This window comes from Anomalospiza imberbis, chromosome 1 (genome assembly GCF_031753505.1).
Source record: "Anomalospiza imberbis isolate Cuckoo-Finch-1a 21T00152 chromosome 1, ASM3175350v1, whole genome shotgun sequence".
Classification (NCBI taxonomy): Eukaryota; Metazoa; Chordata; class Aves; order Passeriformes; family Viduidae; genus Anomalospiza; species Anomalospiza imberbis.
This window is the reverse complement of record NC_089681.1, coordinates 123942066-123966641: the sequence shown is the minus strand read 5'-3', so window position 1 is coordinate 123966641 and position 24576 is coordinate 123942066. Positions and strand designations below refer to the sequence as shown.

At 36.7% G+C, this 24576-nt stretch overlaps 1 protein-coding gene across 6 annotated transcripts in view; it reads right to left on the bottom strand.

The window, feature by feature from the left end:
* The window catches only part of DGKB (diacylglycerol kinase beta), a 337798-nt gene that overhangs the window by 79106 nt on the left and 234116 nt on the right, over positions 1 to 24576 (bottom strand). For all 6 annotated transcript variants that reach the window (XM_068209914.1, XM_068209905.1, XM_068209932.1 and 3 more), the window contains one exon: positions 2090 to 2180. In XM_068209914.1, coding sequence (XP_068066015.1) covers positions 2090 to 2180 — 91 coding nt within the window. The remainder of the gene's footprint in view (positions 1 to 2089; positions 2181 to 24576) is intronic.

The following is a 24576-nucleotide window of genomic DNA, read 5'->3' as shown; positions in this document are numbered from 1 at the left end:
TTTGTTTGTTTGATTTTGGTTCTTTCCCTTTAGAACCTCTCCTCAACTTCCTACATCCAATTTTGAAAACAAAAATACATCCTATTCTGGATAACATAACAATGGTGTCCAACTTTGTTCTGCATCTCACACTCGCACAGAAGAAAACACACAGAACATGAATAAAGAATGTATGTCAGAAAAACCAAGCTTAATTGCGTTAGAAATCAAATACAAGGCTAAACAAATATTTGCCCAGAGAACATTTGATCACCGTCTAACAGCTCAGAGATACAGATCCGTAATCTTAGGCTTTGTTCATTCAAAATTTGGCTGTAGAGCAAGCACATTCTTTGTGCATTTTAACTGAAGTGAAATGTGGTCTCATGCATCAACCTCCCATTTACAGTGATATCCCCAAGGGGCATCAGGTTAAAAATCAGACTAAAAAGCTGATAATGTTCAAACAAGAAATACTAGATACAAGCATACTGGCAAGCATTGTAATTTACTCATTGTAAATAAATATGCAAATAAGCACCTCCTAATAGTTCTTGTAAACTCTGGAAACTATGCTTTTTGTTCCTAATTGTATGACTAATGGTAATGACTAGGATGGATGAAGTGAGTATTAACAAAGGTGCCTCATATACTGGCAACGTAACACTTTTTTGGTAATAATACTTATTGAAATGAATACATAAAAATTACACAACTAGTAGCAACAGCACCACAAACTTGTATACCTACTTGTTTGCTTTGTGATGCTAACATTTAATCATTCTTTGATTGGTTAAAATTATAAAGTTCACATCTTAGTATGTATTAGTATTATATGTATGACTTTGTCTAGATATCAGTATTTTACTGGGAAAGCCTGCTCTTCAATTTGTATTTAATCAAAAGGTACATTTAACTTGCAGTTTATTCAAATCTAATCAAACCAGGTAAGCTTTTTTTCTAGTAACTAATAAAATATTTTTCATACTACATTTCCTTAAACTCATGTGTGTGAAGCACTCTCTTGGGAAGCAAGGGTGATTTTTTTGTTTTTTTTTCCTAAGGCTTTAGGTGGAATTCTGTTTTATTGTTATTATATTTTAATCTAACACATGAGGAGTAGGTTTTCACTTCAAAGAGAAACATAACAGCATAACAGGCAAGTGTGGCACTGCTGGTCTTACAGTTTCAGTCTCAGTATTCTCTGCTACTGTCCTGCTACCAGGTACATGGCTCCTTCAGATCATTTCAGACTTCACCCTTTAGGAGGCTTTGACTGGACTCTCATAGCTCCCACCAGACATCTCTGAGTTCTCATGCTACTATACAAATATTCCACCGACACATGCAGTTTCTCATTACCACTGGAAAGGAAATGCACCATAATCCTCTTGAGAAATGATTTCATTATTTAACCTAAATTCTCAGGTTTGTATCTTCACTCATTTCTCATTTTTCATGTACTTATTCATAAACATCAGATGCCCAAACAGTTTATGTAATTCAGCCACTTATTTTAGCAGCCATCAAAGTGGCAGTGGCACATTATTTTAAATTCCCATTTTGTCTGTATCCTGTGTCTTTTTAGTTAATGTTCAATGTATAATGGAAAGATGACCCCTTGTGCAGAGAGAAAAGCTATTTAATGAAGGGGAATAATTCAAAATATAGATATATATATATTCTTTAACCTTTATTCAGGAAAGTACGTACAATTTTAGGGAATTGAGTTTTAAAGGTTATAAAACCTTGGGACCTAGAAATAATAAGATTTTTTTTTATTTTAATCCTGCAGCAGCTCTCACTCCCTCCAACAGTCTTTCATTTTTCCACCTGACCTAGCCACACTCCCTATTGATTTCTAATGTTATACTTCACCTCTTGACCTTGTCTACTGTATTAAGACTTCACTAATCATCAAACTGAACTTTGTTCCAGTGTGCAGGGCTACACTACAAATAGACATGATAAAAATAATATTTTGGAATATAGGGTCGAAAGGATGTGCACTGCTTTGCCTTGCTGGATTCAGGCACTCTGCACCCTTGCTCCCTGCATTTCAGCCAAACTAGTGACATTTCAAGGATAAAGGCAACAATTAGTTTCTTACTTCTATTTCTACAGATTCATGCAGCTTCTTACAGGTGGCTGAGAAAGTTTCCGAAGTGCCAAATTCAAAATACCAAAATTTGTTCTTCATTCTGAAACAAGAAAAAAAAAGAAAAGAAAAAAAGAAAGATCTTATTCACTATCAATATGTGACAAAAGTGATCATCCTGTCTTCCACTATAAGTAATGGCAAAGGCTTGGGAACATGTGACATCCCATTTGAAATAGATGAGCTCATAATTTTCAAAGCTTAAATGTTGGTGTCAAGTTGTATGATATCCCCTAAAGGGATAACAGGAATATGTTGAACTGACAGGTTCAAATGTACCTTTGACTTTTCTTTTTCAGTGACTATCAGAATATTTTTTGTCACTTAACCAGTGACATGCCTCAGAAAAATGTATCGATTTTATTTCATGTCTTACGCCTACTATAAGATTTCTGATTCACAGTTAACATCTTTATCCTGTAGAGTAGTAGAATGTGCAAGCAGGGCAATCCCATCATGAAGAAGAGCCAAGAAAAAATGTAGCTTGCCTTAAGCTACATTTAGTTAAATGTAAAGGCAAATTCCTATTGTAGATGATGACAGATGAGATATTAGATGAAAATAAAAATTCCAGATCTAACAATCTTTAGATATTTTGCAGAAGGAGAGCTGTATTACCAGGTAATTCACTCATAGATGCATTTTAAATGGGCAATGAGACCTGCATCTTGAAGTTCATTAACAGGTTCTACAGGAAAATAAAACTGGATTAAATGCCAGTAAATTCCTTAGTTTATCATGACAGCAGGCAGAATTTACACTTTTTCCATTTTAAAAACATAAAGACTGAACTTCTGTTTTACCAGATTTATTGCATACTGTTAAATACAATCAGGATGCCAACAGCACCACTTCAAACAAGTATGTGTACTTTTTGTGAACTCCCATGAGTAATTATTATTCAGTAACACACACAAAAAAAAAAAAAAAAGAGACGCTAAAGAACCACAACAAAAGACACTGAATTAGAATTCATTATTCCCACTTAGGAATCAGATATGAACGCAGTTTCTCCACTTGTATAAACTGTTCTCTGACACAGGCACAGCACATTCTGCTTCTAACCTGAAAACAACAGAGTCTGCATGAGCTAGAAGTGGAGAAGAATGAAACAAAAATGTAGATGACTGTAAAACATGTCAAAAGTACAAATCCTGCTTTTAATTACTTCAAATTACATATAAGAGACTACTTAATTGTTGTTAAAATCTACTTAATGACACTTAAAATGACAAAGTAAGAAGAGGTATTGCAGTACTAGCCATTTCCAGAAACCTGTTTGTATAAGAGCCAGCAATTCCTGGTGCAGCATCAGAGGGCTGTAAAGATGTCCAACCTGGCAGCCTACACAGAGCTGGGAAGAGAAGAGTAATAAGGAAATGACACACTTCCGGTTGAAAAATTTACAGGAATTTCCAAAGGCTTTTACACAGAAAATCTGGAAATATTTGGAAACCATTTTTGAGAACCTTCTCTCAGAGAAATGGCATCTTCTCAAAGGAGCTCTAACAACCAGAAGGGCTCAGGCCTGATTCAGGTCCAGATTTCTCGAGTCTATGAATGGAAGTGGTCCGACACATGTTCCTTCTAAACCTGCAGTTTAGCTAGCACACTGCCATACTGACCTGGGATCAAGTGCTCTATTTATACCAACATATATGAAGAAATTTAGACACCTTTTGTTTCCAAAGAAATGTGAACTAAGTCTTGAATTTCTATTGGGTGCCTTTGGAAAATATGGTTGCATCTATTTTCCCACTACTTTCCTCATAGGGATGATCAACAATAAAAACAAACAAACAAAAAACCCACAACCAACCAAACAAAAACAAACGCCCCCCCAAACTAAAACCCCAAATCAAACAAATGTTATTAAAAAAAAAACCAAAAACCCTCAACAAAACAAGACCAACCAAACCTTGATGTAAATATTAATAAAAATACTTTGTAATGTCTTTTGATCTTATTATTCAGATAAAAAAGCCTATGTGTCTTCTCTTTTGATAGCCTTTCCTTTTGCTATTCAGTTACTTTTACCCCAAATGAAGAATCTTTTCTTCTTCTTTATTTAAAAGACTGCTTTAAATTGACTCATTTATTAGCAATCTATATAAAAAACTCTTTGACTTACACAGAGTTAAAATAGACATATATTTTGAGTCATTCAGAATATAGTGTGGCAAATTCAGGTATTTTGAGCTCAGCCACACAAAACCCAGCATTGTCAATGCACTCAAGGAATACTAGAAAATTTAGATCTATAAATCTAATCTTGTAGAATCTTATAATTGAAGATTAAGTAAATATTTCAGGTGAGGTTTTGATTTCTTGTAATTAAAATATAATCTATAAGAGTCTATCAGGCCAAAAAATGTATTGTGGGCCTGTTCTCCATTCTCTAATAGACTCTCTTTTTTTTAAGCACAGAAAGATAACTTACTTGACAGCTTTTCAAATGCAAAGATAGATGAAGATACAAATAATTTTATGCTTAATTTTCAAATTACTTACCAATTTCCTTTACAAGCCATGAAATAGATTAAACTTTGTGGTTTTATTCAAATGCACTACATCTTTTACTGAACAGATTATTATATTACTTTTCATAGAGATACAAAATGGAGTTAAACAAAGAACTCCAGAGAAATGATACTGAAATTTTCATAAGCAAGACATGCTTCATTATTTTAGTAAATATTACAATTTTTCTAATAATTAAAAAACATCAACCTCTAGTTTGTATCTTCCACTTGCATTCCTGTTTCAAAGAGGTAAAGCTCATCTGCTTATCAATACAGCAGCAAACAGAATATTAATGAACTATTCTCATGGCCACTCTAATTTCTTCCACAATTTAAGAGGAAGATTGCTAAACAAATACATATTTAATGACAATTCTGCCACATTAAAACCATATGAAACTGAATCACAGGCTGATGTCGTATATTTTCTCTCTCCCAGAGGAAATGATTTTGACTTTTCTCAGCTTTTAATAAGAGATGACCAAAAATAAGTTTGAAGTCTGCTCCTTCTTTCCAACACTGGTTTTGTTGGAATAGGAAAGGGAATAGATTATTCTACAGGAAAGAGTGTGTTTTTTTTTTGTTTTGTTCACATGCTTTGAACTAAACTCTGAAAAACTTTACAATAAATATAAAACATCAATCATGATTAAAGGCTGACCTATCTTGCTATTGTATTACAGTATGTCAAAATATACAGCCTATGGGTATAGGAATGACAAAACAAAACTGTACTTCAAGAACCTAAACATCATTTATGCAGGCAATGTTCCACATTTTCAAGTATTGGTCAGCCTTCTGGTAAGTGGAATGATCTTCTTCAACAGTGATGAAATAAATTCGCACAACAGTTGTGGGAGACTGAAATGTTAATGGTTAATGACTCGTGCAATTGGCCATTTGCAAAAGCAGCAGGTGCTTTGCTGAGGCCAGGTTTTCATCCCCCAACCAAAGGGGAAGGAGGAGAGGTTTTGGGTGTGTGGTGGTGAAACCTAACAGCCCAGGTGCAAAGGGGGTGAGCATTAGAGGAGGACCACAACAAACCAGTCTGTTCAGCAACAAGCTGGGGTATGAGCCAAGTAGAGGGAAGAGGCTGGCAAGAAGATCTTGCTATATGGGATAATGCTTTTTATTATGCCAATGTCCTCAGTTACATGACTTGTTCAGGCATAAAACTCTGGTTGTAGGGAAGTACCAGGACAGGCCTGAAGGTATTCATCCCTTCTGATGGGGAAAAACTGGCTAAACCAAGCAGATATGTGGAGGAGTTGTAATGTCTTAGAAGATGTCATAAATCATCAAAGATCTCCAAAGTGCCCCTAGACTCATTTCTGGGGCCTTCCACCAGACGACTAAACATGATCCATACTGTTTCCATAGACAGTGTTGAACTCCCACCCTAGGGGATGTACCTTGGGTTCCTACCTGAAACTGAACATACATCAACCCACTGAACTATATTTTTCAGGGGCTTCCTCACCCCTGACAGACCAAGACTGTGACCATCACTTCAACAAAGCAACAATCAAATCTCATCAGTGGATCCACAGGTGGTGGTATCTATGCGCACATAAACACTGGTCATTCCGTGTCATTTCACTCTAATCTACCCAAGGGATCTATTAACAAGAACCTCAGTTACTCTCACCTTCAGAGGCATGTAGTAACAACATTATAAAAGGGGTAAAACTGCCATTTCTTACAGTATTTCTATACTGTGGATAAATATCAGATTTAGAAACTTAGATATGTTTCTTGGAAAAGTTCAGACTAATATTTGGTAATCAAGGCAAAATAATCAAAATAGTTTGTGATATGGGTTTGCTCCATTATCAGTTAATCAGAAACCCCCCTACTGCTAAAACTATTTTCTATAACCTTTCTGATTAAGCAATTACAAGGCATGTCATTGAAAAATTGTCCTGTAACTAAATATGGAAATAGTAAATACTTTATTCAACACCTGAAGAGCACCTATACTTCATTGCAGCATGAACACTCTGTCAGAACACGTGGAACAATAGACCAGTTATGGGCTGCTGATAAAAAGGTCACAATAAAAGGACTACTTTTAACTTAAGTAATAAATTCTTATTCTGGCATTTACAGACTTCACTTGGGGTAAGAGCTTATTGCTACATTTGCAAGTTTGTCACACTTTCTACCACATCCTATTTACACTTCTTATATTTACTATTTATATTTATTATATTTACACTTTATGCAGTGTCAAGCTTCAATGATTTCAGCTAAAATTTCTGCATCAGAAAATTTCTGTTATTTTTGAAAAATGTCAGCTGAAATACTTCGACCATTTCTGAAAACAATTGGATTAAAAACATGTATATTTGCTTATATTAAGAATGTTTGAAAACATACACTTTGAACTGTTTTAATACAGCTACACTTACTGAGCAGAGATTTAAAATTTAGCGTGAGAATGGCCTTGTATCAAGAATATTCCACTAGCCATCTGCATGAAAATAAATACAGAATTTTACCATATTATGACCACTTGGAAATAGACTCTGGGAAGGCTTTATTTGCCATATTCTTTGAAAGAGAAACAACTAATTTTTGTCTCCAGTTCTGTCAACTTTTATCCTTTAATCTATACTAGAGATTTTTTACCCAGGAAATACTAGAATTCTTCAGTCTTTCAAGGTAAATTCCTTGAAAAGTCCACTGCCAGGAAGCAACCTCTAATACAAATCTCTGTAAGAATGTCTGCTCATGGACAAGCAGAACTTTAATTCCTCCAGAAAGTATATTGTTCCCCAATATATAATCTCTTAGCACTGCTTTCTGAAAATACTTTTTTAAAGACTATTCCAACTTTGTTGCAAAAGTACTGTTTCTTTGTCAGTGAGTGTCAAGAGTTGATCTCAATCTGTATCATAAACTCATAGAATTTTCAGCATAAAGCTCCCATTCAAAGACCAGCATTCACGAACAACAATGTGCAGAACGTAATGAATTTGAAAAAGAAAATTCTATAGCAATAAAAAAAAAGTAGCAAAGAAACCATAAAGAGAAGATGCTTATCATCTCATCCACCAGAAGTCTCGAAGGTGCTCAGAGACACAGATTCATGCTAGGTATTTAAAAGGAACAGGTCTCTTTACCTTCCTTTTTTTCCCTGTTCACTCTTTTGTTCCAAGCAAATGTGGAATAATGTGAAGAACCACCTCTGCAGGGAACCAAAAATACCAGAAAAGTGTACTGAAATGGAGGTATATTTCCATAGAACAGAAACTGTAAGAAGTACAAAGTAAAAAAAGGAGAAGAATGAGGAAAAGATATGAACTTAATTTTGAAATGCATTGAAGTTCTGCAGCACTGAAAAAGGTATGATGATAAAGTACAGAAGTGAAGAAAAATAAAATAATCCTAAAGGAGGCCTACATAAAATCACATATTTCTTAAGGTTGACAATACAGATAATAAGGTCTAAAAATGAAACTAGGAGTATAGGAAACATCATGATGGGCAGAAAAGCTGAACACCTCTTCCAATATTCTGTCACTGACATTGGTTATTATTACCAGATATGACAGAGGATAGTATAAAATTCCATGTAGTATACAGCTGGGAATAATCTAGCTGTATGGAAGGTTTATTATTATTTATTATTCTATCAAATTGAAAAACACTACATTCAGATTAGACATCAAGAAGAATTCTTTTACGATGAGGGTGGTAAGACACTAGAACAGTTTGCACAGAGAAGCTGTGGATCCCCCACTCCTGGAAGTGTTCAAGGCCAGGTTGGATGAGGCTTTGAGCAACTGGTGGAGTAGAAAGTATCCCTGCCCATGGCAGTGGGGTCTGAACTATATGATCTTTAAAGGCTCCTTCCAACCCCAAACATTCTATGATTTTAATTCAATTTGTGGACACTTATAAAGCAAAATAAAAGTGATTCCTAATGTATGGGGGAAAAAAAATGTCTTTTTGGGAAAAACAAGCTTACTGAGGTATGTCTGAAGTTGCTGCTTTTGGTTTGTATGAGTCCCAGCCTGCAAGACATACATTAAAGAGCAAGTGACAGACGCGCTCTTCTCTGGGCTGGCTGAATGGCAGGGCCCAGAGACTGATGGCAAATGGTGCCGCATTCAGCCAACATCCCATCATTTGTGATGTTGCCCAGGGATCAGTGTTGGGCCCAGTCCCGCCTATCTATTGATCTGGATGAGGGGCTTGTCAGTACCATTAGCAAATCTGCAGACAACACCAAGTTGGGTTGGTATTCTGATCTGCTGGAGTGCAGGAAGGCTCTGCAGAGGCACCTGGACAGACTGGATTGATGGGCCAAGACCAACGGTGTGAGGTTCAACAAGACCAAGAGCCAGGTCCTGCACTTTGACCACAACAACCCCATGCAGTGCGACAGCCTGGAGGCAGAAAAGCCAGAAAATGGCCAAGCAGAAAAGGACCTGGGGCTGCTGGTTGACAGCTGCTGAACAAGTGTGGCTGAATGCAGTGTGCCCAGATGGCCAAGAAGGCCAAAGGCACCTTGCCTTTATCAGGAACAGTGTGGCCAACAGGACCAGGGATGAAATTCTTCCCCTGTACTCAGTACTGGTGAGGCCACACCTCAAATGCTGTGTCCAGCTCTGTGCTTCTCAATTCAGGAAGGACATCGAGGAGCAAGTCCAGGGAAAGGCAACAAAGTTATAAAGGGTTTGGAACGCAAGTTCTGAGAGGAGAGGCTGAGGGAGCTGGGGTTGTTTAGCCTGGAAGAAAGAAGGCTCAGGGGAAACCTTATCACTCTCTACACTGCCTGAAAGGAGGGTGTAGCTGGGGGTTGTGGTGGGGGAAGGCTTGTCAGTGTCTTTTCCCAGGCAATAAGTAACAGGACAAGAGGACCTGTGTCAAGCTGTTGGACATTAGGGAGAATTTCTTCACAGAATGGGTGATTAGATATTGGAATGGGCTGCCCAGGGAAGTGGTGCTCACCATCCCTGGAGGTGTTTAAGGAATGACTGGACATAGCATTTAGTACCATGTCCTAGTTTGGTCATAGGCTGGACTCGATAATCTGATGATCTCAGAGGTATTTTACAAATTAATTCATTCTGTGAAGTAAAAATTTACAGCATATGTCATAGAGATTGTGCGTTGTATTTCTGGTGATAGAAATATCTGTATACATTGCATATTATCTAATTAAATACTCAATACTGTATAAAATAAATAAAATTTCAGTTGCTAAAAATATTCACTGTTTTCTACAATTCAGTATAAAGAATATTTTTACCTGGTCTCTCACAGTAGTTTTCAACAGACAACATATTTTCCATCTTTTCTTACAGTTCATAAATCTATTATCTAGGTAATTTTATACTTAGGTAAAAATGATTTCATTGCAGCACATAATATATATTAATAAGAATCTATGACTTTTTCTAATGTTCTTTTCTTTCTACTTCTGTCTTAACAATCATATAATTCCTGTTCTTCTTTATAATGAATCATACGCAAAGGTAAGGAAATAGCCAGTGGAGATGCACATCCATAAGAGATTTATGTGTGACTGGCATGATTTTAATAGAGACATCTTTGTCAATTTTTTCCTTTTCCCATTACCAACTGTACTTCTGGCAAATCTAAGTGTTAATCTCCTATGGCACAGAGCATAAGCAGAGACCATATAGATAACTGCAGAAAAACTAAAATCCTCATAGACCAGGTTCCAGTTTTACACAATAAATAACATTTTCACATATCATTAAATGATACCACTCATGGTTGAAAAGCTACCCCATAAGTACTTATACCACTAAGTAATACTGTGAGATCATTTTCCCTGACACTTATCAGTTCTACTGCTGCAGAACTGAATTTGACTCCATTTTCTGTCATGCTTTATAACAGTTTTGCACTGTAGCTCAGTTGTCCATGCAGTTGGGCTGCAACCTCAACTGCCCACCTGCCTGTCCCACTTTTTCCAGTTCTTTGCCCAATTTCCTCAAAACTGTCTCCAGCTCATTCCAGCATAATTTTCATCCTTCGCCCTTGTCTATTCAGTTCAAGTCCTGCCTTCAGCTCTGGTCTCACATGTGGCCAAGAAACCACTCCTGGACACCTTGCCCTGACCATTTTCAAAAGTAAACATAAGCCATGAAAAGTTGCAAAAGGGTCTTGCAGTACTTAGTGATTGGGGTATAAAAATGTAGATGACATTTAATGTGAATAAATTTAAAGTGATGCATAGAGAATATTAATAAAATAATTCTAATTTTACAAACAGGAATTAATTCTCAGTGACAAAGTCTAGGTTTACAAATAGCTGAATTAAACTTTCATCTTCACAGGTGGATTAATGGAGGGGGAGAAAGGAAATCACTTCTTATCTCAGGCTCCAGCTATCCATTTGGATTGAAATATTCATACAGACAGTTCACTTCTGAATACCAGTCAATTCACACACTTCAGACAGGTACTGATGTTCCCAAATATCATCTGTTTTCTGTATATTTGCAGACAAGGTGCAATGAATTCACTGGAAGCCTGTGCACTGTTTCCTGATTTTGTTGAGCTACAGATCAGAATGTAATTTGTTCAGGTACCTGAGAGAAACAGTAGACAGACCAGAAGTGCTCACTCTGCTAGGGCTACCACAAAAAAAAAAAAACAAAACCAAAAACAAAAAAAAAAAAAAAAAACACCATAAAACAACCCAAAAAAAACCCCACAACACAAGAGCAACACCAGGTTGATAATCATACCCACAAGCCACGATCTTATGCACTATGAAACCTGTTTTTTTTTATTATGATGCCTTTCTTGCATGCTCTCCTTACACTTTAGATTCCAGCAAAGAACCTACTACTAACATCTATATGGAGGAAAAATTTATCCTAAAATACAAGTCAAAATTCCCATATGGATGTATAAACAAAACGCCCAAAAAATTTTAAAATCTTTGAAGCATGTGCTAGGTGCTGTAATACAGGAGGAACTTTTGAGTTGTGCCTCAAGTTGCTTTGTGGCAATATGCAACAAGATGTTCATAAGGAATATAAAAAGTATTTTCTCCAGAGTTACAGGAAAGTGGCTTACTCAACTGAGACTGATTACTGGAGGTTAACTTGCAGCAACTGTTACGAAACTTAGCTATTACAAATTGTGATACCTGACTAATATAATCTACAAGATATTTCTCCATGAAAGAGGGTACTATTTCTGGTCTGTGACAGTAATAGGTGTTTTAAATATGGATTTCTGATGCTTGCTTTTGAATATATTGTTTTAACAAATTTATTGGTAAGCCCAAAATATAGTTAAGTTTCTCAAAATATTCACTTTGAAAGTGTCTTCATTATAGCTGTGATTTAATCTGTCATTTTTCTCCCCTAAATAAACATTTCTGTTACACTTCTTAAATCCTTCATGTCCATTCACCACTGTGAAAATTTCTGTTCTTAACATTTTACTTATTTTTATGCTTATATTTCTGTTCAGTTTCTTTCCCAAATTCCCCAGTCTTGGGAGCAGATGCTGAGGCACCAATGACTCATTAATCTCTAGAGGTTTTTTATTATGAACAAAAATAAAGTCTATGAACAGTTCCACATTTACCAGCCTTGGTCATACTAGAGAACCAACAAAACTCATTAAACAAAAGCAAAAAAAAAAAAAAAAACCAAAAAAAACCAAAAAAAAGAGCCCTCTCTGTATATATTAGAATAGAACTACTATCTCAGAGCAAGGACACAGACCTCCACATTTTTTTATTACATCAGATGAAAAAAACAATATTCCTTTCCCTCACCCACTAATATGGATATGCAAAAACAGACATGACACTAAGTACACTAAGTAGTACACGTAAGATATTGCTGTGGTGTGTTTTTAAGTTCATCAAGTTAGATTTAGGTAGTTATTTTATGTTGGCTCAGAATGGTATGTTCCTTGTATCCCCCCCATTTCCTTCCCTCCCCTCACAGCTGGATCAGTCCAAGTTGTTTACCCCAGAAGTTCCTGCCACTGGGCTCCCCAGGGCACTGTCAGTCTCCTCACCCCTCCCTGCTCTTTCCTTATTCGGTTCTGCCACTCAAGGTTGCTAACACCCCTCTGGTTGTCAATCCTGTGACCACCCCCAGTTTCTTCCAGAAGTTTCTGTGTCAATCACCCCAGTTTGGCATGTCCATTTGTTCCCTGATTTTGTACCCAGCCCTGTCATGCTGTCACTGGTTGTTATGATTTATGTGATCCTCTCATAGTTTGCCTTTATTGGACGAGACAGGTTTACACCCCTGTCCGCCCACTCCCTATTTAAGCTGCTGTAACCCTTGATTTGATTGACACTCGTCCCTGCTCCTGCCCTGAGAAGACCTTTGTTCCTGCCCCATCTGGAGGAATAAAGACTCTTTGGCCACGCAAACAACTGTCCATTCCTTCATCTTTTTGTCTCCTCCCAGCGTGTCTTGGCTATCTAAGCTGCATGACCCATGCCACAGCACGCAGCATTACTGGGGAGGCTGGAGCCATTCCCCTGGAGTGCCCACTCTTGTGGTGGCCACCCGGCCTTAAACAAGCAGTGCTAGGCAGCGCATTCCATCCGCTCGTGGCCATGGCAGGTAGCAACCGCAAGATATTTCAGAGGTTCAGAGACAGGTTTGAAGGAAGAACCCTTCATTGGCTCTTTCACATGCAAAACTGTAACTTTGTTTTAGAAAACTAGCAAACTAACAATCATAGAAACCAGTTTTGTTCCCCTATTAAGCAGGGCATGGTACGTAATTAAATCATCTTTTTCTCTAGTGTATACTTTAAGTCACTGAAAAGCTGAAGTATCTCAATACTTTCTATGTGATTCCTGTAAAAAAAGGATTTTTTCATTACCATAAAGTACTTGAAAAACCATGCTTTATACCATTCCCAAGTAGGACACAATGAGAAGACTAGGTGAAAAGAAGTAAACCATCAAATGCTGTAAGGCAAACAATAAGCATCTCTTCTGTGACCACACACAGGAGAAAATCAGACTGTGTAGAAGATCTTTGACTAAATTTTTCTCCTTATTATTCCTCCAGAAATATTCAAACCTTACAGGTTTAAACCTTTTTAGGTCAGATTCTGCCTCTTTGAGTGGGATCCAGAGGAGTTCAAAATTTATTTTTCTACTGAAGAGCTGGTTTACTGAAGAGTTTAAGAAGCCTCACCCATTTCAAGTGGCATCTCCTGATTCCACCTCTATAAGAACTCCACCTCTAAGGAGGAGGTGGCTTGCCTGGGATTTCGTTTAACACTACACTTCAGCATGTCAATGCATTTGTCTGCCTGTGAAGTAGGAGGACACTGTATTTCCCTCCAAGACAAAAGACATCTACTCAATGAAACTGAAGATATGATTTACCAGGCCTAAGTAAACAGAATTTCTCTCCAGGCATCACTGAGAGAAAGAACTGGTTCACCACTGACTATAGTGAGAGCACTGACATCTAGTTCATATGTGAACTTTTGAGTCCTAGATTAAGCTCTCTAACCTGAAACTGAAAACCTATCTGTTGGGATCCACCCCCATATGGGCCACCAGTTGTTGTCATCAGTGCTTGGCACCAGTCGATGTGTATGTGAACTGACTGTCACCATCAGTTTATCATCCTACTGTAAGACTTTCATACCTCCTCTCTGTGAGTTCTCACAGGCAGCACCTCACAGCACTGACTCCTTTCATTTCTCTTCCTTTCACATAGACTGGCTGACTTCCTCCTGTCCCTAGCACAACCACCTGACCCTTCCTGCCCCTTGCAGCACATACTGACCCTTACTCCTCGCAGCACAGCCAACTGACTCCAACTCCCCTCTCGTCCACCTAATCCACTCTTTTATAACACCCATCCTTGTTGGACACAGCTGTGACATATTAAGGGCAAGGCTGTTCCTACTCTTTGGTAATTAGTACAGCTGCAACTCCTCAGGGGCAAGATTGCCTTCAGCACTATCTATGTTCTCCTACAATCCATCCTCCCACACCTATCTTGTTTCAAAACACTTAATCTAAATAGAGGACTGTCCTCCCAAGCCATTCAACATAAAAGAAGTCTCATTATTTCTCACTTTACTTGCAAAAAGAGAATTTTCAGAACATATCCTTGCAAGTATTTTGGTAGAACAATGCATCTAAGCACTCTTATAGGTATGGATTTTCCTAACTTGCCACAGAAGAATCCAAGATCTGAACCCAACCCACCTGTGTTCCCTGTAGCACATTCAATACAAAAGGTAACATAAGCTATCCCTTCTCTCTAGTCTCACCTTCAAGGAATTTTAAAATAGGCATAGAACCTGTTTTTCTCTTGGGAAAATGCACGGACACCCTGCTAGCTGCTTTCCTACCGAAGGGTTAAAACGCAGCTGCTGGATCTCAGGTGCAGATCATTCAGGAGACAACAGGGAGGTGAAACACCTGGGACAAGCTTCATTCTCTTTATGGGAAAAAAAGTTCATAGTTGTTAAATAACTGTACATTACTTTCTATTTTGTAGAGTAGGGTGAGATGAGTTTTGCTTTTAAAAGGCCACTGATTTTTCAAAAACCTGAAAATATTATGATTAATGCTATATTTGTGAGTCTATATTTTTAGGCAACTTTTTTCCCCTGAAGATTGAACGCAGTCATCAGCTGTGGTTAAAAATGCTGTTCTGTAAATGTGCAGAGACTTCAGAATGCATTTTTAGTGTGACAGAAGGTCTTTACTTAGTAGAAATCAGAACTTAGCATTGAAAATGCACATGGTAGCTGTATAAATAATAAATTCTACTACTATAATTACTTACCATCTTATCCTTCACAATAAAAATTTAGAAAACTTTCTACATTAAACAACACCTTAAATGACAAGGCAGGTTGCCAGACAGAGAGGAAAGCTAAAAGAGTATAGTGGTTTTGGTCCTCTGTACAAAGCTGTGTGACCAAGGATCGTTCCTCCAAAAACTCTGTTGGATTATCAACAAATAACATTTATATACCCAGCATGTAATCTTTTCACTTGTTAGATGGCCATAGTGAGACCACTTATTCTTTCATCCTGTGCTCCATTAAAATTCAAAATACATGCAAACAAGCAGAAATCAATTAATTTTTCTAAAGAATATTTAAAATTAGTCTGTAAAATGTTTCCTTATGTGCCTTTCCTGGAATGTCCTTCTGATTATATACATTTCACTTTGAAGAAGAAGTCTATACAGACCCTTTTGACAGGATTATACACAAAGATCACTTTAAAAAATCTGCCTTTCTAATTTTTTATTGTCATATGCTACAGGAATCATAAATTTAGTACCTATGTCTACTAGGATTATTTTCTGCACTCAGAAAATTGGTGAGGAATCAACCTTTACGGGTGATAATTCTAAGCTCTCAAGCCTAGTAATTAGACCTGTTCTTCTGCCTAAATTATATTTGTCTAGTTCAGTGCCTTTGATTTTACTTTTTACACTACAGCTCCATATTGCATTTCTAATCATTACTTCACCCCAGCTTTTAAAAATCTCTTACAGCTCCATGCTACCAGCTGTTGTTTTCTATCCTAATGCACTTCACTTGCAAAGAAGAAAAAAAAAAAATCTAAACCCAACAAAAACCTCCCATATTTAGATTTCTCTGAACCTCATCCTTACTCACTGCTTTTCAGCTCATGAAATAAATGAGAGCAATCATTCTGTGCTTAAAATTCAGTAATACTTTAGGACTTAAACTTGTTAAGGAAATTGAACACGGTGAATGACAATACCGTTATTTGCGGGCATTGATCTGATTTCTTCCAATTTGCATAATTTGGACGCTATTTCAGTATAAAATTTCATCATTTTAGGTGAGATAATACTTTTCTAGCGAACTAGCTAAGCCAGATCAATCGACACTTAAATGAAAGTTAAAATGTATCTAATCTACCATTCATTCTAGTTCATTTTATAGATTTAATTTAAAAAGTAACAACAAAAACCAACTCCCAATGACAAAATAAACAGAGAAGCTTATATTAAATGGGCATTTTTTTTAATCACTTCTGTTATTTGACATACAGAAAACAACAGCTGCACAGCTTTTTTTGAACTGCAAATATTCAATAATGAATTTCAAATTATCAGCACGTAAAATGCTGTATCACAGTTTGCTGTAGTTACAGGAGAACTGTAGCTAACACTTCCACTGACACTTGTATAAAGTCACAGGAGTTAGCTTGTAAGCTTGTCTTGCTTTCAAAAAAATAATTTTAAGAGTGCATTAAAGCCTAAAAGCCTAGCATCTAAAATAGGTCTGCAAAATGTATTCTGCCATAAACTTTTTAAGACTGAAGAAAAGTAAAGGGCAAGTGAACTTTTTCAAGTCTTTACAAACAATAAAGCTTAAAGAAACCATATACGGAGCAGTCTATAAAACCATATATGGAGCAGCCTGTAAAATTTTTTGCTTGGGACTTCACAAAATCATGTACTAAATTCATATATTAAAGCTTAGTGTGCTGACTACAAAGCGCATACTTAAAATAAAAAATAAGTTCTATCAAACTTTTTCAGTTTTTCAACAGGGAACACACATTAATCCACCATTTTTCATTTTTATTTATATTGCAGAACTAGGATGAAGTATACACTGAAATTCTTAGCTTTTCCATAGCTCCTGGGCATCAATTCACAAGCACAAAGAGGCAGTAAAAATTATCTTTGTGCAAAGTCCTAATGACCTCTACCTCACAATAATGCTTTTTCTGTTGTTCAGGGGTTTTCCCGGAGAATGGGAAGATACGTGAATATTTTTTCTTCCCATCAGTTTTCAGCTGTGTAACATGGTGTGAAGGCTGAATCAGATGTCTCAACATAGAGTTAAGGACTTAGCTGGTAGGAGAGGTGGCATAAAACACATGTAGGATTTGAAATGTAACTTCCAGATTTAAAAGATACATATTTCCACATTTTTGTGAGATCCCCAGAGCTGACTGTAATTCTAGTTTTCAAGTAACAGGTACATGCTTCTGTGTTATGATATAAGCAGCTTATTAACCAAGTCTAACTCTCTTCAGAGAAGGGAGAGAGGAGGAGTAAAAAAGCCAAGCCTGTTTAGTTACAACAGTTCTGTTTCCAATAAACAGAGACTATTCTGTTAAAGCAGAACTGAGCAATGCTTTCTAAGGAAAAGTGTTATCTTTGCAAGTGAACTTCAAAAAAATGTTCCTGCACAATTTTCCTAAGTAGTAGCTATAGACTAAGTGTAGGGAATTAATATAAAATTGTGGTTTTATCTCTGAACAGGAGTATTATCAACATACCAGCTCTGCTCTTGTAAGTTTCACGACAACATTCCAAAAAAATGTTTTTGGCAACATGTTTTGTACAATTACAGCCCTAAAACACCTGACAGACATTTGTATAAACCTAGGACTTTTTCCAGACAGGTAAATAGGAAATAAAAATAATATTATTTTTTTCTTTAGATGTGTCTCTATATGTGGCAGTATGCTCAGGAGCATTTCTTTAAGCTTTCCTAATTTTGAAAATATTTAATTCCAGCATCCTAACTTGCTTTTTCTCTGAATTGTTTCTTAAAGCTAGAGCTCATTTGCTGTGAGTATGAAGTATCATGGGCAATTGTTACATGATAAATTACTGTTTTCATCCATCAAATATTAAAGCTGCTCACTACTGACCTTGAGCACCACTTACACTGCCAGAGCCATGGCCCTTTTCTAAGTCAGCAGGGTACAGCTGGCACAAATTCAGCCAAGCAATCAGATTCATACCCCTTCACAAAAGATAAGTCTTTTAAAAATGCTGTGTCTCACATAGCACAACCAGAGACCTGACTACGCTTGAGAAAGGTGTCCAACACCTGACTGCTCCTATCAAGGAGTATTACCTGCTCACATTGATTTGCAGCAAAGTATTTCTCAGTAAGCATTTCCACTTAACATTTACTCTCATGGAACCTGTGTAGTGGGAGATATTTACGAGTTGCTTTCAGCTTAAAAATAAATCACCTCTAATTCCTCTAAGCGAAATCAATCAAAAGTCTTTAAAAAATGGACTGGTTGTTTGGTCGATTCTGGCAGAAAAGTAAACAGCACTTCAGCTTTTCTCCACCATTAAGGTCTAAATGGCCTAGAAAGTAAATCAATATCTCCAGTCAGCCCTCTGGCTATTGTTTAGCCAGTAGATATGGATTTTCTCTAGCTTACTGCACTCCTTTGGGACTAACCTGTAATCCTCAGAGAGTAATAATAAGTTCATTATCTAGTTCAGCTCTCTGTTGTACATTTAAATGGACCACATCCATCAGCAGCACTTGTTAAAGGACAATGACATCCCATTCACCCTATTTCACAATGAAATACTTGCAATACCTGATGGAGAAAATTATTATAAAAACCTTATTTGTTGTGAGGTTATTAAAAATGAAATATCACAAATGAGTTAAACAGTAAATAAGGATTTTTTTCTTATGTAACATTGTTTCTTTGTTAATGAGTTAAATTGTGGTAAAGTTTATTTGTGTCATACATCATGCAATCTTTCATTATTCATATCAATCTGTTTCAAGTATTTCTGGTTAAATACCACTACAAAGCAGGCAGCTGTCAGAACCAATCAGTACTTTTTTATCAGTCTTGAGCTACCAGATGTTTCCTGGACTAAAAGGATTTTCCCTCCCTCTACCTAGAAATGCACAAAAAATATCTCTCATTTTTAAGCACTGAAGTTTTAAAAGGCTCCACTCTCAGATCACAGGACCCATGCTCTGCTCTCAGCCAGAAAGAGTTACAGCCTCTGATCTGAGCACTCCGTTTTACTGTGTGCAAACATTTTATCTGATAAACATATACATTCCATCACAGCATGACAAATAAAACATTAATTTTACAGCTTTTACATGGAACATTAAAAAAAAAAAAAAACAACTAGCAACTATTCTGTAGATGATCTGAGTATGAAAAAAGCCCCTTACTACTTACTAGATTCTATGACTAGTTCTGTACTGTAAATTAAGCACATGAAGAGTGTTGTCTGCTGGGGGACAAATAAAATAAAATGGATAAAATGTGTTGCATTTTATCTACAGCCTCATACTCAGGAATATTCATAAAAATCACAGCCACAACAGTCACAAGTTCTTTTCTCTAATTCAATAATTATTAGGTGGAATGAAACACAAAAAGGATGGGGACAGCTCTATTCAGGCAAGGGGTTTGATGAGCAATAGCTTCTATAATATGTAACCATGCTGTTTTTCTTTCAGAATTGCCTATCTGGATTTCAACCACATTTAGGTGAGTGACAGTCTTCAAATCAAAAGGAGAGCTGACAGAGTCCTAAATAAAGATTAAGGAACTGATCTTTAAAATTGATCTTCTAAATTCAGAGGTTAAGTCCAAACAGCAATGCTATACAGAAAGACAAATGGAACTTTATGACATTGTAAATTCCCAAGATGCAGCTTTAGTTTTCTGTGAGCTGCTGTTGGCACTGGGATCACCACTAGGTGACAGCTGGGGAGCACCCAGAGTTCCCCAGCTCTGGGGACAATTCTGCTCTGTTCTAAAGCAATTCACTTAATTTGGTGAAGATTTTATACAACTCCACACAGCACTATAGTAAAAATCAATAGAACTTAAGTTCGTAAGTACACGCTACTTTGAAAATATCTGTTAATATTGTGTGAAATAATGCTTATACACTCTAAAAATGGAGCTTTAAGGTCTTCTGAATGTCACTAATATTTGGCAGAGAAAAAGGTCTGGTGGAAAGACAAGTCAAAGAGATCAAAGCCATAGAATGGAGTGCCTGAAAAAGTATCCCAGCAGATGTCCTTCCAAAATTCTTCACAAATGTTGGTTCTTTTACTCTTTTAGTATGCAAGTCATAAATCAAAAATAAATATCTACTTTTTCATAGGACTTGGGGGTTCACATTATCCCCAAGTGATGCAACTTATATTCAAGGAGGGTTTATTTGTTTGATTTTGGCATTGCTAATGTGGGATTCTGTTCCCCTTGGTATGGCTGTTCTCATGGAACTGTAATGGCATTGACTTGTGAGACAATGCTTTCACCAGCTCATTATGTTGACTGATAAACATTTGTATTCATCATTCCTAGATCAAATCTACCTACTTGCAGCTTCTGCGCTTTTGAACACCTTCATCTACTAAAACAAACAAACCTTTACAATTTTTACAAATGAGTAAGACCTCATGCAGATACTTGCTGTGGTCATCTCATAATTCAATCTTCTCCTTTTTATGATGAATGACTAGTATTCAAGTGGTTTGTGTTTTTTCCTTTAATAATTTCTTTCTTTAAAAATTTTTGCAGCTTTTTCAGAAACCTCTGCAGTTTTCAATGTTCTTTTTAAAGACTGGGCATTAGGATTGCACAAAACAGCACTATTCTCATCATCACATGAATTTTAAAGAATCACCTTCCTACCTCACTCCCCTGTTGATAAAGCCAAAGCCCTTAGCTCATCTTCAAATTACAGAATCACTCTCAAAAGCTCCTGTTCAGCTCATTATCAGGCATGACTGTCTAGTACTTTGCTAAGTCATTGTTCTCTAAAATAAAAGTTCATCATTCTCCACATGACCTCTGTGTTTTCTAGATATTTGACTCTCCATTTAGCTATTTTTAAAACAATTTACCCATACAACTGTTGACATTTCTCCAGTATTAACATTCTTCTAATTTTTATAAGACAAAAGCTTTGCTTTCAATGTTTTCTTACAGCTCTCTGACAGAGACATTCTGTTACACTGTGAGAAATAAATAAAGTCCGTATAAACTGGGCGCACAAATATATAATAGCAACTATTTCTATGAATTAGCTTGTGTAGACTTGTACTGAATAACACACCTATAAGAAAGAACTAGAAACAAAATAAAATTAATTTTGTCTTTCATGTAGCATATTACAGACTCCTTGCAGTCAATATACTTTTAATCTCTTGTTATGTTAAAATGTGCTGAAACCTAAATCCTGTTAAAGAAATCAAAACCTTTAAAATTTCTCTTTGATATTGTATCTTCTGTGTTCAGTTCTATAACCTTAACTCACACCTATTTAATGCTAGTTTTGTGCAGGACCTAAATCCTCTACAAAATCTGTATAATTTAATAATTATTTTAGGCATTTTAATACTTTCATATCCTAATAGCTAGCATGGAAACTTAAACCCAACATCTTTTATCTAGAATGAAATCTGACACTGCTAATTCAAAAATCATATTCCTGCCAGTTTCAATGAGATCAGGGCCTCATTCTTGATCTTTCATGGCATTAGCATAATGCACTCTTGATTCTGAGTTTAGCATTGTTCTGTCCTTTGCATAATGCACATTTGTAAAACCCTTTTTTCTTTTGGTTTTTGCCAGAGAGCAAATTAAAAAATAAATCAATTTGGTTATTTTTAAGTGTTCAGAAAATGAACTCTGTATAAACATTCTCTTAATTATTCACTTACTTGTTCCTGCAGTCATTCAGGTCTACAGCAGAATGTTTTACCCAAATTTTAAGACTCCAAAACGCAACATCTTTTCAAAACTTTGCTGATGAGGTGTCACAAGATACCCAAAGTTACCCATAGCTAAAAGTTCAAATAAAGGATTGACTGTTCAGAGCTGGTCAGCATTTTCAGTTGATCAATATATGAGTGGAAGTTTTGTGTTACAGATAAAAGAGAAAATCAGAACTCTCACCAATGAACAGAAAGCACCATGGCATCAACAGAACAGGAACTTTACAAGAGCTGAAAGTTATCAGAAGCACTGACAACAAATCATCCTGATGGAATTGTCTAAAAGTAGACATTTTTCGTAGTGCAAAGGCTCATAGGTAGCTCAACTTCAAGATGCACCTGTTTTTCTTTGCTGCGAGTACAGAATTTGAGAGAGTGGCATTTACTCTATGAGACCAGCAGTGCGCTCCTAGGGCGCTGCCTAAAGCTGCACAGCCAATCCTGACAGCCTTAAAGCACTGAGGGACACGTAGCCAGGAGAGGTGATTTTAACATGGGGAAAAACGGGACAAAAGCACCTAAACTGCAACTCTCTTCTGATTCAGCACTTGGAAGCATGCTATTGAACTTGACAGAGTTCCTAATTTGCTAACATTGCTCTTCTGAAAGAATTTCTCAATTACATGACATGGCCTTGGAATAAGGTGCTTGTGCAGGTCATGTGGAAGGCTTTTGCTTTCCAAGTGACTAAAGAAGTTTACGTAGCTGGGAATATGATTTTCCTTTGGCATTAAGGACTCTGCTGAATGCAATGCAGTGTCCTGGCCTCATACTCCCCCTGGGACACTATGCGTCAAAGTTTGACGGCCATGGGCTCCTGGCACAAGGAGTTCTGTTTTATGTTACTTGAATGAAGGCTAATGAAATAAATATAAAGAACTGGTAAGGAGCAATGAGAGGAGAGGATCCAAGAAACCTCATTGGTGAAGAACAGAGTACAGGCAGTCTGACCATCAGAGGAGAAGGAGTTCAGGGTGTCCAGCAGAGGCCACCAAGGTGGCTGGGGCTGGTGCATTTGCTCTTTGTGAACAAATGAAGAGGGTGCTGGGCTTGGTTCAGCCTGAAAAAGAGACAGGGAAAGAAGTAACAGCCTGCTGGTGCCCACAGAACTTATCCAGACTCTTCACAATGGCGTATGACACAAAGAAAAAGAGGGCATAAATTGAAATAAGATCTGATAGGACACACAATTTTTTTTTCAATGGAAAGCCAAAGGCAAAAGAACATTAAATGTTTGCCTACAAAGGTTGTACAGTCTCCATCCTCTCAGATTTTCAAGGCCAGACTGCAAAAAAAACTGAGAAAACTGGTTGCCTTGTAGCTGACCCTAGGATCTGGGCATGGACATGGGAGAGACCTGAAGTCAAGGATATTTAACAGCTCTGTCACTATGAGCAGAATTGGGAATCAAGACAGCAAGACCCTGTGTAAATCTAAAAATCTACACACATGCCTAAGAGAATCCATCAGTATTAGACAAGAGTAGAATCAGCTACTTGGGGAAAACAGAATTACTAGCTGGTATCAATGACCTTCAACCTCTACAGGTCGTACAACAGGAAAAACTAACAACACGATAACCATCCAATATTACAGAAAACAATCTGCTAATCAACATGTTATTGATTCCTTGTTTTTGTCAAGGTCATTTAACATTCTAAAAAATGATCTCACACTAAATCTTTATAGAAAAAGTGGACTAATTTGATTTACAAAGTAAAGTGCTATTAATTATGGAAGACAGTCAATAAAAAAGCTGATTCCTCTAAACACAAGGCAGATCTTATGGCCTATGATTTATGATGATGATTATAATGGCAAAATATTTGCAGTTCTCACTATCATCTAATTTGGATTAGCTGCAACAAAAGATTCAGATAAGATATAATCAAGCATCAATACAAAGAGCAGAAGGAGGCAAACAATCTTTAGAGTAGGAAAAGTAAAAACATCTGGATTAAGAGAAGTATGAATAAAACTATAACGTGACCTATTGTTCCCTTTCCAACATAGGCACACAAACTTCTGCTTTTTTAGTATCAGAGCCAGACTTCTGCCTTGCTGCTGCTGTTTCCTTTGAATTACAGTCCCTAAATGTCTATGTTATGTAACCAGACATCACAGGGGTGCACAGCATTCATCCAAAAGGATATATTCATTGCAAATTTTCCCATTCTGGATTATTAGTATGTCAATAAAACCTGGCATCTTCTCTGACAACGAAGGCAAGCCTTGGATTTTACTAAAAATGCCTAATGGGATGTAAAAATATTCCAAGGCCCGATTCCTTTTTAACAAAGGCATATTATTTAAACCTTAACTTGAAGATTAGAAACAGAGATTTTAATTTATAACATTTAACTCTAAATATGTCATAAAGCAGAAAAAAAAATATAAAAG